Source organism: Hydra vulgaris, chromosome 04 (assembly GCF_038396675.1).
Source record: "Hydra vulgaris chromosome 04, alternate assembly HydraT2T_AEP".
Lineage (NCBI taxonomy): Eukaryota > Metazoa > Cnidaria > Hydrozoa > Anthoathecata > Hydridae > Hydra > Hydra vulgaris.
The window spans coordinates 11,484,161-11,503,079 of NC_088923.1; the positions used below are offsets into that span (position 1 = coordinate 11,484,161).

The window sequence follows — 18,919 nt, forward strand, 5'->3', positions numbered from 1 at the left end:
AATTGAAGCTTTTATTCTTTCTTGTCGGTTTCTAGTCAAGCCTCGTTCTACTCCATGGTTTTCATCTTCTTATGTAGCTGCTATATCTAATTATAATCATTTTTTTCATAATTTCAAAACTCTCTTAAGAACAAACGCTTATTTATTATTGTAAAAAATCAATGCAAAAAGGTGCTCCATTTTTTTCAGTTCACTTAACCTTGCATCTTATCTCACAATTTGTGCTTCAGAGACTTTAGGAAAATCTTCAACAGCGTCTTTAATAAAGGTAGGTCTAACATTCCATCTCTCATTCATGAAAATGATATTATTACCTTTCCCAAGGATAAAGCAGAACTATGTGCGAAGAACTTTTCTTTTAGTTTGAATCTCGAATCTTATGGCTATTCTCTTCCTTGCATTTCAGTTAAATAGGTTAACTCATTGTTAGAAATTCAAATCGCTCCATCTTCTGTTGTTAAAGTCATATCTCGATTAAACTCTTTGACGGCTTGTGGTCCAGACAAAATTGCTGTCATAGTCTTACAAAATTGTTCTCCAGAACTCTCTTCAATTCTCTCAAGACTATTTAATAAGTGCTTGACTGAGTCTTGTTTTCTTGCCTGGTGGAAAACGGCATTTGCTTTTTCCAATTTTTGTAAACTCTGGTAAAAATTCTGATCCCTCTAACTGTCGTCCGACCAGTCTTTTATCAGTTATCATCAAGGTCTTAGAGTCTTTTATCAAAAAATTTCTCACATCTCATCTTAAGTCAAATAATTTACTGTCAGACATTCAATACGGTTTTCGATATTTTCTCTCTACGGTTGATTTACTAACTGCTGTCACTGAAAGATTTTATCTTGCATTGAATGGAGGCGGCGAGGCTAGGGCTTATGCCCCTTATATAACTGAAGCTTTCAATGGAGATTATTAGGATGAACTGTACCGTTTTACTTAGTATTTAATGTTTTATAAAAATAGAAATATTATACTGGATCAAAAAAATAAAGAGATCCAAATCTGTGGCAATATCCCATCTTCATATATTAAATGGTAAAACCCCATTTATATGTTTCTTTTTATGATTTATGCTCCTGAGGTTTTTTATTTCATTAATAATCAGTACATTTTTTAATTTTATTTTATATAGGTGCCCCAACAAGTCCTTACGGTCTAATCACAGAGCACTGAGGATGAGCATTTAATAGGAAGTTCACACCTTTTTTATAACCGATGCACAGTGAATCGACTCATACAATCTAGCTGTACAAAATTCAATTCAAGGAATCAATTAGTAGATATTCCCATGATATTACTTAATACTCCCTAGTGAAAAATTCAAAATATTAAATAGTGCACGCGTTTTTAAGTGTTAAATCATTAGCGCTCAAGTGTCACTTAAAGATAAACAGATTTTTGTTAAAAAAATAGCTGCAATTTTGCTGTGAAACAATAACGTATAACTAATTTATTGTGAATAACAATTAACTCTGCTGTGAAGAATTTTACATTGGAGGGTATGTACTTTGTATTTTATCGAAAACTTATTTAAAATAATTGGTATAAATGATATTCTATAGATTTAAAAAAACTATGTTAAAATTGCAATTTCTTTTTCGTTTTTAATTTTCAAAGCGCGTAACTAATATTCTCCAAATATATCCAGGCTGATTTTTTTATAAATTATAACCGCAACAATAAGGCGTCAAAATTTAAAAATTTTTGGCTGCCCGCGTCTGCCCGTTTCATTTTTATCTAATTTTTTCAGACCGAGTGTATTCTATAACAAAATATGAGTTATTTGAAGAATAAAAAAACATACAAAGGAAGAATGAAATTCTCTTTTGTGTGACTTTATTTTGAAAGACCATACAACAGAAGATGTTACTAGTGATTTGAAAAAAATTAGAGTTAAAAATGGCAAGCATATCTGCTAAATTTGCGCGAAAATGGAATGCAGCCAGTAGAAATATGGATCATTTTTTAAATAAAAATAAAAGTTGGTAGAGGGCAATAATTTAGAATTTGAAAAAATTTCTCATCGGTCTTGTGCTTCCACAACATCTGAAGGAAGTCAGCCTCAAGGTTGGCCAAAGAAAAACTTTGAAGACTTATCTTCAAAACCATAAGGACGTAGTGTTGAAGACTTATTGCAATCGCGATGTGCCATTTAATTAACAACAGCTGCTGAAATAGCAAATCGTTTGTCGAGTCAAAGAAACGTAGCTACTTCTATTAGAAAAGGTACAGAAACCGTAGAGCGAAGAAAATCTACTGATGTTAATTGTGGTAGCAGGCAGTTGAGTAGCGATGAGGCACTTGCTTATTATGTAGATTCCAAGTGTACTAGTCACTCTTATAAGCTAACAAGAAAGTGGTCAATGAAAGCAGGGCATAAAGTGTTTCCATCTTACTATAATTTATGTAAATCCAAAAGGTTGTGTTACCCTCTAGTAGAATTTATTTCTATCTCAGAAACACGAGCTGAAATTAAACTTCAAGCCATATTAAATAAAACAACTGAACGTTTAATTGAAGCACTAAGTTAATTTCCCAAAAATGCATCCTCTAATTTGTCGCTTACATTAATAAGCAAATGGGGATGTAACGGAAGCTCTGGCCACATTACCTATAAACAAAGATTTGAGAACTCCGATGCTAATGATGAATTTCTGTTTGTGTTTGCGTTTGTCCCGTTGAGATTGAGCGATGACTCTAATACTATTATTTAGCAAAATCCTTGACCATCGCACACTTTTTGTCAATCAATGAAACTCATATTTTCAAAAGAAACACAGGAATTTACTGGAATAGAAGCTGACTAAGTTTTAAAAGAAATATCTGAACTTCTTGCAACACTGTGTACTGTTGGTGAATTTAAGTTTATTGTGAAACACAATCTATTACTTAGAATGACTGACGGAAAAGTATGCAATGCTTTAACCGATACGCGCTCAACACAAAAATGTTATATTTGTAATGCTACTCCAAAAATGATGAATGGTGAATTAAAAGGTATGGTTGATAAAGAAGAAAATTACAATATTGGTCAGTCTACCTTGCATGCTTCGATACGTACTTTTGAATGCTAGCTACACATTAGCTACCGTTTAAACATTAAAAAGTGGCAAGTTAGAGGCAATGAGGATAAATGTCGAATCGGTTAACGTTCGGAAGAGATTAGGAAAAAATTTAGGAAACAAATGGGACTTTTTGTGAATAGACCAAAACCTCATTATGGCAATACAAATGATGGCAACACTGCTCGCAGGTTTTTTTTAAATCCAGAAAAGAGCATAGAGATTACAGAATTAGACGTCGAATTAATTAAAAATTTAGTGTTTTATTAAGAACTATCTTAATAAAACACTAATTAATAAAACAATTTTTATCTTCTGGCTATGACATTGATTGTGTCAAATTTGAAAAACTTTACACTTATATTTGTGGTGTTACATGCCTGTTACAGTGCATAGAATTTTAATGCATAGCATGGAAGTTATAAAGTCGTATATTTTTCCGATTGGCCAGTTCTCAGAAGAATCTCAAGAAGCACGAAATAAAGATTCTAGGAGATTTCGAGAACATCATACAAGGAAAAAGTTACGCATTTCTACAAGTATGGATTTGCTGAATATGCTCTTAATAACATCTGACCCTGTTATCAATTCACTTAGAGAACTGCCTGCAAAATGAAGCATAAAATTGCCAGTAGAGATTTTGAATTTGATTGTTCAGGCTTCAAGAATAGGAAATTGTAACTTGCCCGATGAATCAAATGATGAGTCATCTGAATATTCAAGTGATGAGTGTTTGGTGGATACAAACGACGAATTTTCTGTTGACTGAATATAAAATTTATTGTATAATATTATGTATCCTTGTTTTATAAATATATTTTTTCTTTTTTACTTCTTTTTTTTATTATAACAGTGGTTGTTACAATGAGGGGGTATTGAGGGGAGGGGGTTGTAGGTGAGGAATTTTCCCCCTGCCCTCCGCAAAAAAATTCTTCCAAGTTATTAAAGCTAAGGTAATTATTCAATAAAACAACAAAATATTATTTATTTAAACCTTTCATGACTAGAACAATGGAATTCGTGAGCAAAATATTTTTGTCCAGCTAGATTGTATGAAACGATTCACTGTGCAATGTTTCAAAACTTACCCAGAGTTGGGGTTAGGACCACGGATCCTTTGTTTCTGAAGCAAGTGCGCTACCAGTGCGCCTCGGCTGCTCGGTTGCAACATTGCATGAAAAAGTACTAATCATGGCAAACTAAAAAACTAATGGTAAACAAAAAACATATATCCAGAATTGTATTTAGCGTTGATAAAATTATTCACGGAGAATCACTTTTAAGGGAACTTAATGCTCTCAATGTTTGTAAGCTTAGTATATACTGAGTTATATTTTTTATTTTTAAGCCAATACATGGTATGTTGTTCAAAGATCTTATTTAAAACTCAGCTCATTTAAAATTCAATATCGTGGATTATTTCCATGGAAAAATTTTTTTTTAAATATTCTGAAAAATAAAACTCTTCTAATCTCCTCTTTAGAACAAGCTAAAAGAGAATCTATGCGTTTTTAATTATTTATTTTAAAATGCTTTAAATAATTAAATAGAAAAGAGTAATCACTACTCACTTATATTTGTTATGATCTCATTTATTTTTTATTAAAATAAAAACTTTAGAATGGAATAGAAATGATGCTTTGACTTTTTGATACAAGTTGAGACTTTTTTTTTAATTTTGTTATTTAGGTGCCCCAAGAAGACCTAACAGTTTTGTCACTGAGCACCGCGCAAGTACATTTAACTAGGAAATTCACGGCTCCTTCCTTACCGTGACGCAAAAATACTTCGAAAGATCGTTTCAAAACTGGATCTCCTGCTTCTAAAGCAAGCGCTCTAACCACTGCGCCACAGCCGCAAACTGAAGTAGAATGTGTTTTAGCGATTAAATAATATTAAAGTTCTGAGATTTGCATTTGAAGTTTTAAGTGTTTATTGAAGTTTTAAATTGATTTTCACTCGTTAATTCAATGGTTTCTTTAGTTAAAACATTCTAGCCATATTACAATTCTATTAGAAAAAAAATTGTCTATGATTGTGTTTAGCTTGAAGTTATTTTGTGTATTTATTAACTCTTTGTGTAATTTTATTTATGGCCTTCTGCTAAACCATTAATGTTAAAGTATTAATTTGGGTTGTGCAAATTTATTTCGTCTTTCTTTTAATTTTTTTTTACTTATTTGAACATTTGTATTAAACACCTTCTCCTGTTTTCTAATAAAGGTAATTTAAGCTTTAAATTTCTTTATGACTATAACTAAATAAACAATATTTTAGTTGGTCTATTTTGAACTTTTTTAAGTCGATCAATTTGTACTTTCCAATGAGGATTTCATATAACTGCTATATACTCATGATGAACTAATTACTTGTATAGCTAACAATACTTTTATTTATAAACTCAAATATACATTTAATTCTAGTATCTAATGCTAGTGCTTTTTGTTTAATTAGTTGTTTTAAGCAAATTAGTAATGAAGTTTTTATTTTTTTGTTAACGAAGCCATTTTGTTATTTTATCACCAATCCGTACACTATTAAGTGTGTCATTATCTCATCTCGTTTAATACTTATCATTAGTAACTAAGGATGAAAATTTACTCGATATTTTAAACTCGGGAAACTTCCCGAAAAAATTTGGAAGTTTGGAAGTTTAAAAAAAAAGTTATTTTATAATTATTTAAAAACATTGTCTTCTTTAGCAGTTGTTATGAGGAATTTTATGGTAAAATATAGTGAAACATATTTTTCAAATTTTAAAAAGCTCTCATTGAAAAACTTTTTTTTTTGTTGAGTTTATTGTAAGTATAAGTAGCAACCATGATATTTGTTTTTAAAATTTTCTAAAATTGTTTTATCCTGTTATTTACTAAGCATATTGACGTTCAGTGCCGTAGCAAGCTTTGGTTAAGGCTAAACATAGTTTGCACCCTAACCCCTAATCGGGGAGGGACATTTTTCAACGTCTATCAAATTGGCATAGTAGTTACTGAAAACCGTAAAACTGTATATAAAAACACTCGATTGAATATTTACAGTAGTTTTCTTGATTTAACGACGTTATAGATTGCTGGCAAAAAGTAAAGAAACAATTTTGCTAAGTTTGAAATATTTAAAAATGTTTAACTAAGTGCTTTTAAGAGTATCACTCGCCACAACCTTGCTATGGCACTTTTGACTTTATAATCAATAAATTATATCAATAACCTATAATATTATAATAATTAATAAAATTATATCAATAAATAATTAATAAATTAAAAAATTATTTTATACTTTAAAATGGTTTAAATGTATGCCGTATTTTTCAATCAATAATGCCAAGTGGGCAATTTGTGTGTGTGCTTTTTAATGCCAAGCAAATTAATTTATTATTATTTTACTCAATATTCAGATTAAATGTGTTTTCTGTCATGTCATTTTAAGATGAGTTATTTCTGTCATGTCATTTTTAGATAAATTATTATAATCTAACACAACTAGTACATTTATAACATGTATCTTTTATAAAGATGATTTAAAATACAATCTTTATACATAAAAATTTTCCTATATTTTGTCAAAGGATAGGAAGATTTTTGTGTTAAAGAGATAAAAAATCTATGTTTCTTCAAAACACTCTAAAATAAATGCCCAATAAAATTTGTTAATCTACAATTTTCTTTGTCTGTTTAATCTAATCTGTCTAAATCTAAAATATAACAACTTGAGCTTTTTGTTGATTTCTTAAATTGATAAACTTGATTATAAAAATTTGACGATAAAATGTGTATTTTTTGCTTGTGGGTCTTTACTATTTTAAATTTTTAGAATATTTTTGAAACAAAGAAACGAACTTTTTTAAAGTATATAAGTTATATAACATAATATAAGCAATATAAAGATTTTGAAAAATTTCCGGATATTTTTCAGTAAAAATTATCGGAAAATTTAACACAACCTAAGTTAGTGAAATTGGGCGATAATTAGATGGTTCAAGTTTGCTTCGTTTTTTAATTGCGGGTGTAATGTTTGCTTTTTTCCAAAGGTTTGAAACAACTCTTGAGACTTGTTAGAATAATATTATTAAAGGCTTTGCAAAGCGATTTAGAACACATTTTAAGAACTTTATTTAGAACACATTTTGCGAACCTTATTTTTTATTTTGAATTTTAATTCAAAATCTTGAGTACTTTGTTTCACCTTTTTAATCTTTAATTCAAATCTTTGTTTGCTGTAACGAATGAGTAATTACTTAATTTTGTGTTGGGGCACAAAAACTTCAATTTGCGCTTTCTTTTAGACATGCTTTTAAATTCATCGTGCATCCAAAGCGGATATTTTATTTATGGTGCATCCAAAGAGGGTACTTCAATCTCCTTTTGCTACTCATTTTCAACCCAGTAAAAAATATATTGCATCCATACTTATTAATTAATAAACAGATGTTGTAGGAATCATTCGCGTTTGTATTTAAAAATATATCCGACCAATCAAATTTTGTTAAAATAATCATTTAATTTCTCGTAACCTACTATGTTATATATTAGTTTACATCTGGAGCTTCTTTATCTTTCCTATTACCAGAATATGACTAGTTGAACTTGAGTACATGGTGAACGTGTTCAATCGCTCCCAAAGGTGTAGGATGAATGACTAAAAATATTCTGTTTTTCTGCGAAACATTATGTTGATTTATTTTTATTGTTAGATCATTTAAATCATTGTTTAGAGAAATTGCATTTGCGTATAAGTATTGTAAATTTATTTTCTCAATTAAATGATATATTTTTTAAATTTATAACTAACTTTTGTGATTATTAACTTCGTTGTTTTTTAATTTTTTGAACTGTATTGCTCCTTGTACCATAACAAAAAGGGGATTATTCTGTTAGATTAGCATTTTGTTTATTTCTTTCGTTACACAAATCATAATCATGTTTTGAGCAGGGAAAAATTCTTATTTTCTTTAAATTTTTTTGCTGCAGGTAATATCGGTATTCTTTATTCGGGTAATGATAACTCAACGAGTATTGCCTCTTAAGCATTTTGGATATTTGGTTTAAATCTTTTTATGTATATAATTTCATTTATATCAATATTTATATTAGTAAAGATGTGTTTAACTTTTGCTGAATCAGCTTCTTTCTTTTCGTATCAGTTCCGGTTGATTTAGAAGTTCTAGAAAAAATAAGATTCTTCTCCTTTTTTTTCTTAAGTTCTTTTTCAACAGAAATCGCATTAATGATATTTATTTATGAAGTTTCAACTTTCTTCCTATGCCATTACAACATTACTCTCACGTTCCTATAATTTGGTACAACTATCTTTTTTCTAAGTAAAATTTATTTTTCCTAACTGTTTTTTATCATAAGTTATTTTATTAAATTTTTTTTATTGTTAAACTTCCGGTGGTTGATTTAAAAAATATGCCACCAGAATTTGATGGGCCCATCCATCGGGGCCCATCGGGAAATAATAAAAGTTTGTTGAAACGGTTTTCTGCAGACTCGATTTTAACAAAACCAATAAAAATAATAGATTTGAAAAAACAAAACCAATGATATTATTTTGAAGCAAATATAACAAAAAGTAAACAAACAAACCACTTTTGAAACAGAAAACGATATCACCACAAGCAGGAGCGTAATCGATTCTTCGTTGATTACGCTAAAAGTAAGTATTATGACTTGAAACTCTCTAGTTACTTCTAATCAAAAGCACGTCTTGTTATTTATAAAATCTTGTTACACATTTACTACTTGTAGCCATAAAATCCTTTTTCAAAGTATTATAACAGTCCTAGCATTTTTCTATTATAAGTTTGTTCGCAAGTCTTTGTTTAACATGTGTTTTGCGTTTGGTAGATGCAATTAATAAATCTTTTAAAAAATACTTTTCAAAGTTTCTATTTATTAAAAATGGAATTCTAAAATCGGAATTTTTAGAGGAATATTTTTTGAAAGTTTGAGCTTTAAAAAAGGAAATGGTAGGAATACATTTGTTTAAAGATTTTTTTTTTTAAAGTTAGAGAAATCTTGTGAAAATTGTCCTAGGAACCAAAAATATTGTTTAAGATACAAAAAAGGTTTAAGCTAATAAGGTTTGATACATCGAAGTATACGAAAGTTCGAGATATCAAGAGTCAACTGTATTATCGAACTAATAATAAAAAAGAAGTTTTGAAAAATGGAAATCTATGAAAGATTTAAAACACTGAGTCTACCTTTTTTGTTTCACACTTTGAGATGGTAAACCAGATTTATGTACATCGTGTTTTAATTTAAAATAAGAAAATTAAAAAAGTGTTTTTGTCACATTATTATACTTTGCAAATACTGTTATTTAAATATTACGATTTAAATAACAAAGAGACATTTTACAATTTCAACCTTTTACTAACAATCAATAAATCAATAACTAGATTTGTACTTTTTCTAACTTTTTTTTTTCTAATACGACTAACTGGTTGTTATAAACCTATGAACAACTTTTTTCTAACTTTTTTTTCTAATATGACTGGTTGTTATAAACCTATGAACAACTTTTTGCTACAACATATAAGTAAATAAGTAAGTATGGCCTAAATTGCTTTAAAGTTTTTTTCTGAAGAATACAAAATATATTCATTGTTTAAACTACTAGCCCATTTAACAAGTTTAAAGATCAACTTCTATTTATTGCGTCAAAGTGCTTTACCAATAGTCCGGTAAGAAAGTTTGGGTACAAATGATTTGGATTGAACATGTGTGTGCTGTTGGATGTTTAAATAAAAAGCATGCTTTGTTTTTCGTTTTTATACTTTTTATATATTATTAAAAAATATTAAAAACCTTTCTTTTTCTCCATCGGAAAGCTAATTGTATTTTTAAAGATCGCCAAACTACGAAGTTCTTGTTGTAGTCGTTTGTAGTCATCAATTTTTGATAGAGTGACGTTAGCGCTGTTCCATGTGCGTGGATCTCTTAATGTAGCTATTACTTTGTTGTTGCTGTCACGAAACAGAACCAGATTTTTTTTGTTAATCACGTCTGGAGCTTTGTGTTTTGCATTTTTATCACTAAAACTGACTTCACGTTTGTATATTGGTTTATTATTTGTAGATGAAGTAACAATTGCAAATTTCTCTTCTAAGTGATCACCTATTAAAACAACAATAACAAACATTGTTGGACATCAAAATATTAAAAGTAAAAAAAAATGTTTTTGTTTCACCATTAAAAATAGTTAACGTTTACATTTTTAAAACAACACAGTCTTTCCAATGAATTTCCAGCTAGTACACCTACGTTGGGCCAATAACGTTGGGTCAATATATTGTACTATAGGGTGTTGTATATTGGGTATTTGTAACTTATCATCTCAACAGAATTTGTAGCTTGCAGGTTAGTTTTCCTAAGACTTCTCTTGGTCAATTTTTTTTTGTCAAATTAGCCGTGGCGCAGTAGTTAGAGTTTTGATTCAGAACCAAATGGTCTGATGTTAAGCTCTGGCTCTAGCACAATAAATGATATTGGTAAGGAAGGAGGCGTAAGCTACCTAGTTAAACGCTCTTCCGTAGTCCTCTGTGATAAGGTGCTCCCAGAAGACCTTAAGGACTTCTGAGAGCACCTTTATAATAATAAAACTAAAAAATGTTATGACTTGAGTTAATATTTCTGTGCTAAGCTTTTTAGTATGTGTGGGTTTTTTTGTATTGGAAATTACTTGGAACATTTTGACTGCGGTGTTTAAATACAATTTTTTTTTTTTAAATGTTTTTTGCTGTTCATATAATAAAATTACAATGAAACTTTTTTATTACACAAAGAGTATATTTAAAACAGGGCTCAAAGAAGATACAGATGACTGGTGTCGCCAAACTCTTTTCATAGATCCCCTTTAATAATAACATTTAAAGCCCACATGTCTTTAGTAAGTTTTTAATAAAATATTTTTCTGAAAAATACTACATGAAGAATATTCTTTAAAAACTCCGTCGCAAGATAAATATTAAAATCTTTAGTCCAACAATTTTAAAATAAACAAGCTCTTACATATAAAATATATATAAGATATAGAAGCACATAAACATATAAATACATACACACACATACATACACAAATATACATACATAGGTACACATATATATGTATATATATATATATATATATATATATATATATATATATATATATATATATATATATATATATATATATATATATATATATATATATATATATATATATATATATATATATATATACATACATATACACACATATATATACATAAATTCACACATACATATATACACATACACACACATATACACATATATACACTCATATGCATACATACACGTATATACATATACACATAAACACACACACATATACAAACATACTTACATGTATGTAAGAAATTAAGGAGGTGCAATTTTATTTGTCGTTTAAAAGAGAATATGCTTTTCGAATTTTTTATACGGTTACTTTTCAATTGATTCCTCAATTACATTAGCCTTGGCATAAATTATCAAAATGTTTATAAAAGCATCATTACTTAAATCATTAAGCAATCATGGTTGTTCATTTCTGTTATTAAACTTTTATTTTTGTTTGTTGTAAAAAAAAATATTAGAGAACATTTTAAGTAGCAAAAATCTTTTGTTAAAGGTTAACCAAAACAAAATGTGTTTATAGCCGCACGCTTAGAACTATTATCACCAACCTCTTTTTTAATTTTAAAATCTAAATATGTTTGGCTTATATTTGATTAACTTTCAATGGATTTTATTAAATTAATTTTTAATCTGAAATAGAATTCTTGTACAACATTTAAAACGTGTTTTTTGCAATACAAGACGATTATGCTAAATACAAGTCAATTATCTAAATACAAGACGTTTATACAAAATTCAAGACAGTTATGTTAAATACAAGACGGTTATGCTAAATACAAGACAGTTGGCCGGGTGAATAAAAATGAGCAATTGCTTTTACTCAGTAATTAGTCAGCTTTACGTGAATAAAAACTTCAGCTATTTTGCTAAAGTTTTTATTCACGCAAAGCTGAACAATTACTGAGTAAATTGTTAACTTTACGTGAATAAAAATTAGAGCAAAACTGCAAACATCTTTATTCACGTAAAGCACACCAATTACTGAGTAAAAGGAATTGCTCATTTTTATTACTCTATATAAATTACAAATAATTTCTTATTTATTTAGAAATTATTTGTAATTTATATAGAGTAAAAGCTGATCACCCAGCAACAAAAATTTTAAATGGGTGGAAACGAAATAGTACTTGTATCATGTATTTTAATGAACAAATTAGTTTTTTTTTTAATATTGTTAACTTAATTGAATGCGCGTAAGTTTATTTTTGTGCTTAAAAAAAACAACCTCGGTGTTTATTTTGTGTTACTTTAAATTTTTTGTGTTACTTAAAATTTTTTTGTGTTACTTTAAATTATTTTGTGTTACTTAAAATAGTCAGAAGTTTTTAAAACTTTATAAAATTAGAGACAGAAAACGCATAATAAATCATCTTACCCCGGTCACGTAACCAGATGACAAATTTCTAAATTTTACATTATATTATTGCTTCATGACTGATTCATTATTGCTTTATGAATAATAGTTTTGCAATAACTTAAGGTTTTCTAACGTTCGACATCTTGTCCTTACTGATATTTTAAAAAAATTGAAAAGGAACTTGTATTTAAAAATAAAAAAAGGTAAAAACAAAAATTAGCTTTTGCCTTAAAATCTGTTAAAATTTTAAATAACTTCAAAATTTAAAGTTGCAATCTAAAAAATACTTTTACAAAGAAATAAAAATAGATCTACATTTTACATTTTTTACAAAAAAAAATATTCTTAACCGGTCACATATTTCTTTGCCAGACATGATTTTTTGCGTTAAAGTTCAGAATTTCCCATGACATTATGTCTGGATGATATTCTTCTTTACACTTTCCGCATTCAATAATTCTACCCTTTTGGCTGCAGATAATATAAGTTGTTCTTCATTTTCAGTTTTTCTTTTTACGCAAAATTTTGTGATAAAATTGAGAGCTTACGATTGGTTTTAGGTTTTTAAGCATCTTTCTAACTTAACTTAAGTCGCTTTTTTTCATTTTTTAAAAGCAGCCATTATGCAGTGGTTTGAGCCCTTGCTCAAACCACTGCACAATGGCTGTATTAACCAGATACTGCCCCCTCTGATTACCATTTGTCCCGGTCAATGACACATGGTCTGGTTGAGCAGCAATATTCTTCTTATGACAATACCGAAAAATGGGTCAAAGACAGTATTGCCTCAAAAGACTAAGTCTTTTTTAGCGTGGAATCTGCATTCTACCAGAAAAATGGAAGAAGATTGTAGCTACCGATAGACAGTATTTTAAATAATCTGAGCCTGGTAGTTTTCGTAAACTGTTGATTTTTATAAAAAAAACGCTCATTTTCAATCCATAGTCATAAATAATAAAACTATATTATTCCAAAGCGAAGTCTGTGGAATAATATGGTTTTAAAACCCTAAAAAACTAAAAGAAGTTATTTTATCTTTTAAGGATATCTTTAAATATTTTTAACTATGTTATGATAATATATATAGGTGAACATATAAAAGTATATCTTATCTAGGGCCGCCGAGCGCTTTTATGTCACCCGGGGCATAGCAGCAATCAGGCGCCCCTATAAGGATGCATATTTCTGAATTAAAAGCATGTACAATTATACAAGTTAATCACTGTCTTTTTATTTTTGATACTGTTAAATTACATCCATATTTTCAAGAACCGCATCTCGATTAATAACACTTATGCAGCATATTCGTTGATTAGGATTAATAAACATATTCGTTAAAATTAATATTGAAAACAATCTTTTCCTGCTTTTTTATTAGCAAAGGTTATTGTTATTATTATGTCATTCTACGACAGAGTTGTATCTCGAATTGTATACAGAGTTGTATTTATTTTCAACATGTATGTTACTTAAAGATCGTTCACCTTCTGCGACAAAGGTTAACATTGCGCTCAAAAAATCAAATTAGAACGCATATAGATTGAAAAGGAGGCTTCAGACCTTTCAGTATATTTGGCTTCCAGAAGTGAAAAATGAAGTCTCTTTTAAACTATTAAAATGCAAAGAATCTTCAATAGAATTGTCTTCTATTTCACAAGCTTTATTTTTACCAGCTCTTGATCTTTCAAACAGGTAAATGAGAATCTTAAATAAACAATTTTGAAATTTTGAAAATTTTTCTTGCTTTTTTACTAAAATTATTATTAATATTGTTTCGTCTTACGACAGAGTTTTAACAAATTTATTTTCAAAGTGTATGACCGCATCAAACATTCTATAGCGGGGTTTTAGTTGTCCTATATATGCATTTTGAGCGGACCGCCGTTTTCCTCATTGTTTACTTAGTGGATCATTAGTGACAGCCGCCAAAAGTGGCTAGCAGATGACTAGCTACTAATAAATTGTCGGAAAGTTATCGGCTGTCATTTATAGAGGCTGCTACTAATGGTTTGTTAAGTAACCAATGAGCAAAACACGAATGATCCGCTAAAAAATGCCAATATAGCTCCACTGCAAATCCACTAAAACAATGTTTGCTGGGTCTGATAGACTTTCTTTTTCTACAGTAACCCTACACACTGTTTTCAAAAAAGATTTTTCTTTACTTAAAGGTTGTTTACCTTCTTCGATAGGTACTGGCATTGCTTTTAAAAATTTAAATTAGAATGCATAAAGATACTTTTGGTTAAGAAAGCCTAAAGTGTTTCCACAAGTAAAATATGAATACTCTTTCAAACTATTAAGATGCAAAATATCTTCCATAAAGTTTCCTTCTATTTCACAAGCTTTAATTTTTAACGGTTCTTGATCTTTCAACCAGATAAATGAGAATCTTAAAGAAACAGTTTTCACAGTCCCAATTTTCGATTGTGAAAAATAAGCAACTTTGTATTGTAGTATGAGGTCAATGCGTTTGAGTAGAGCAATTTACAAAATATAAAACTTTAGGTGTTTTTACATAACTAGAGAGCTTCGACACCAAAATTACTTCTTGAAACAACCAAGCATTCAATTGCCATCTCAAGCTGCTGCTTCTACTTGTACTTTGAGTTTGTTGGATTATTTGTACTCCAAAGTAATGCTCAAAGCATGTTGGAACTAGATTGCGTCCGTTACCGTCAATGTCTATCTTGGTATTGTTGATTAATTTTTGCGACAACCAACTTGCACATTTCGAAGTTGAAATTCAGTTGTGCGACCAATTTACAGTGCTGTTGATGTTCGCTTGCAATTTTTTATAATCAGAGGAAAATTTATTGCCATCGATTACTCATATGATCTTGTTATCATCAACGTATAATTTGAAATGGTTATGAATGCAGCCTGTAAGTTATTGATACAGAACACTAATAGCAGTTATGCAAGAACTGATCCTTGAAGGACGCCACTTGTCATCTTTTTCCACTCGGACGTTTATTCTCCAATTATTACTCATTGCTATCTATTAGCTAGTGATACCAGTGATTCAGTTTATTACCTGGTCTCAAATGCCATTGTCAGAATCTTATAAATAAGTTGTTGTGTGCCACTGTGTTGAATACTTTGGCAAAGTCATTAAAAATGTCAACCAGGTGTCCATGTTAAACTTCTTTCGTTAAAATGTTATGGGGTTCAATTAGGTTTATTAGCAATCTTTGTGATGTAAAAATCCATGTTGAGACTTTGATACTAAATTTAAGCGTTTCATACTAACATAGTTTTATACTTTGATACTAAATTCAAGCGTTTTTTTGATACTAAATTTAAGCGTATCATAATTTATGATCATTCTCTCCTTCACTTTGCACAGTAAAGGTGAGAGACACCAGCTTGTAGTTAAAAGTCTTAACTTATTTTTTCTGTTTTGAGGGTAGGGGTGACATTTGATTAGCGTTTAGATTTTAACCCTCTTTAGGCAGTCGTTAAACCTCAGCAAATAAAGTTAATTATTTACTTTTTTTTTGCTATTTAAAGTCGTGATTAAATTTTTTTCAGAATAGTCTAAAGCGTTTATGAGATTAATAAATAAAATATTGTGTTTGGATAAGACCAAATGTAAACTTTAATATCGTCAATATAAAAAACACGTCAAATTTATTTTTTTGGTTGGTTCGCACCAAACTAAGATAAAGAGAGAAATTATTTAAAATTACAATTTTTTGGTAATATAAATAAAAGTAAAGTTACGTGTTATGCACATCACTGAGTAAATTTATTTTATACCTCATCACAAACAAAAAAGTAAAAAAAAACAATTTTTTTTTACTTTTTTGTAAATAAAATCTCGTTTTGGTTTTCTGGCGCCTACATTATCTTGGCGCCCGGGGCACGTAAATGAGATTAATGTCTCATTTAAAGACCGTGTAAACAAATATTCTAAGCTCATCTTTTGTGACTAAGCTATTTTCCAAAACAAGAGCATTGTACAACATATGCATGAGAGGCGGACAAATGGTAACTTATGGTGACACAGCTATTAAAAGCTATTTATCTCGTGATTTTTATTTCATGTTTTTAAATTTTTTTTACTTTTTTTATTAATTATTTAGGTGCTCCAAAAAGTCCTAATGGTCTTATAACATAGCACTGCTTTAATAGCATTTAACCAGGAAGTTCATTTCTCAATAATTACCAATCATGCATGTATGACCTGATCCAATTTCGAACCATTGAACCTCTGGCTTTGAAGTCAGAACTCTAACCACTACACCACATTTTAATAATGCATTTTTAAAAAAAGTTAAAAATGAATGTTGAAGTGGAGTTATGAAACACCAGATTGCAATATTGAAAAGAAAATGCATCTTACTTACTATAGATTATAGATATTCTATTTACGATTGTGAAAGTGGTAACAACAGAAGACTTTGGTGGGATGGGACACCTCCCCGTCCTAAAGGAGGGGAGGTGTCCCATCCCACCAAAGCTGTCAAATAAGCATTTGAGTTGGCACATTGTGCAAGTTTTGAGCTATAGTTGGCAAATTGCAAATATTGAGGACCTTTTTTTTTTATTTATTTATTTAGTGTTTCTAGTTGGCAAAAAAATACATTCAACACCCCACCCCCCATGGAAGTCCCTTCGGGACGGCCCTGCAGAAATCATGGTATTTATTTAAAAAACTATGCTAAATATTCACAAAAACCATGCTCCCCAACAGTTAAAAAAAAAACCTACTTAAAATAGTTGTTTCACAATTTTAGTTAAAAAAAAAACGTCTTTACAAAGTTAATGGATATAGGGTAAAGCCTGGTATAGTTAAAAAAAAACAACGTCTTTACGAAGATAATGGATATATGGTAGAGCCTGGTTCAAACTATAGTTATTATTATATGAAAGAACAAATCAAAGTTATGCATTTTATCGATTGTATGTTTGATTAGCAAATATAAATCAAAATGTTTTGTTCTAATCTAATAATTTTAATATATTGATAATGATAAATGTAATTTTTAAATTTTTAGAGTATTTATTGGGCGGTTCTTGACATGTCAATCTTCTGCAAGTCTCGGAGTTTTTTTTATAAAGCTATTCTCTTGTGAATTTGTTTTAAAAACGATGTACAAATGGTTGTGTAAGAAAAGAACACACAAACGATGTACAAATGGTTGTTAAAGAAAGGTACTCAAAAACGATGTACAAATGGTTGCTTAAGAAAAGAACACAAAAACGATGTAGAAATTATTATTATTATTTTTTTTAAAACACACAAAAATTGTACAAATAAAAGTTAAAGAAAATAAACTAAAGTTTACAAATGAATGTTCAAGTAAAGAACACACAAAATAGTTGGTTTTATAACCAACAAAAGCTATTGTGAATAAATGTTTTTATCACGTGACATTGCAATCTAAATTACCGTAGTATAGAGATATATTTGCAATTTTTTTATCTATCAACTATAACAGATTACATAAAATAAAGGAAAATACATATTAAAAAATATTAAATAATTACCTCTAAAATTTTTTTGCAAAATATTTGCAAAACATTGCTTTAGAAAAATAACAAAAATAAAAAACAATATTGCAGTCCATTTAAAAAAGCTTGTCATGATTCATTCATGGTGGACTATTTTTTATCTTTATATGTCAGTTTGTACTCAAATAGGTTTATTTTTATTTTGTTTCTTTTGCATAAATTTAATGCACACTTGAGGCGTTACAATGACGATTGTTGCTAAGCAATAGTTCGCACTAACTCACTGAGCTGTTCACTCAAGCGAGCTTTTCTTATAAAACGTTTAAGTACTGTTTTGTTATAAGGTTTTTTTTTAATTTTAATTTGATAGAGATAGAAGGGGAGGGGGAGGGATGTGTGGAGAGAATGGTTGATGAAAGTAGAGTGAAATAAACCATCAAGTAAGCTTATGATTAATACCGCCGCTTTAATCAGTTTTAATGTTGCAAAAACACTTAAAATTATTTCTTTTACGTATAGCATTTTTCATCTTACGACTGTGATATAATTCTAGAAAAAACAAGTATTAGGTAACTAAAAAAAAATAGACAAATAAAGCATGCGTAAAATTTGACCACGGTTTGGCGTAAATCAATCCAATTGTAATAATAAATTTAAAAAATTTTATGAACAAATTTTAAAAGAAAAAATTTTTACTTTGAAAACAAAAGTTATACTATATTTTACTTTAATATATAATATTATAGTATATACTGTATATTATAGTTTTTTAAATGCTTGTTTGAAATCTATATGGTGGAATATAAGTCGGAAAAAGCATGCAACCCACTTTAAAAATAAAAAAACATTCGAAAAGTATTAAATGTATGTAATATATACAATAAATATAATATTTA

At 29.0% G+C, this 18,919-nt stretch overlaps 1 protein-coding gene across 3 annotated transcripts in view; it reads right to left on the minus strand.

Moving 5' to 3' along the window:
- The window catches only part of LOC101235686 (protein PF3D7_1417600), a 56,239-nt gene extending 37,975 nt beyond the window's left edge, over positions 1 to 18,264 (minus strand). For all 3 annotated transcript variants that reach the window (XM_065795450.1, XM_065795449.1, XM_065795448.1), the window contains exons 1-2: positions 18,060 to 18,264; positions 9,875 to 10,183 (exon numbers count right to left, since the gene is read on the minus strand). In XM_065795450.1, coding sequence (XP_065651522.1) covers positions 9,875 to 10,183; positions 18,060 to 18,156 — 406 coding nt within the window. In that variant the 5' untranslated portion in view covers positions 18,157 to 18,264. The remainder of the gene's footprint in view (positions 1 to 9,874; positions 10,184 to 18,059) is intronic.
- Between the last annotated feature and the right edge of the window lie 655 nt (positions 18,265 to 18,919).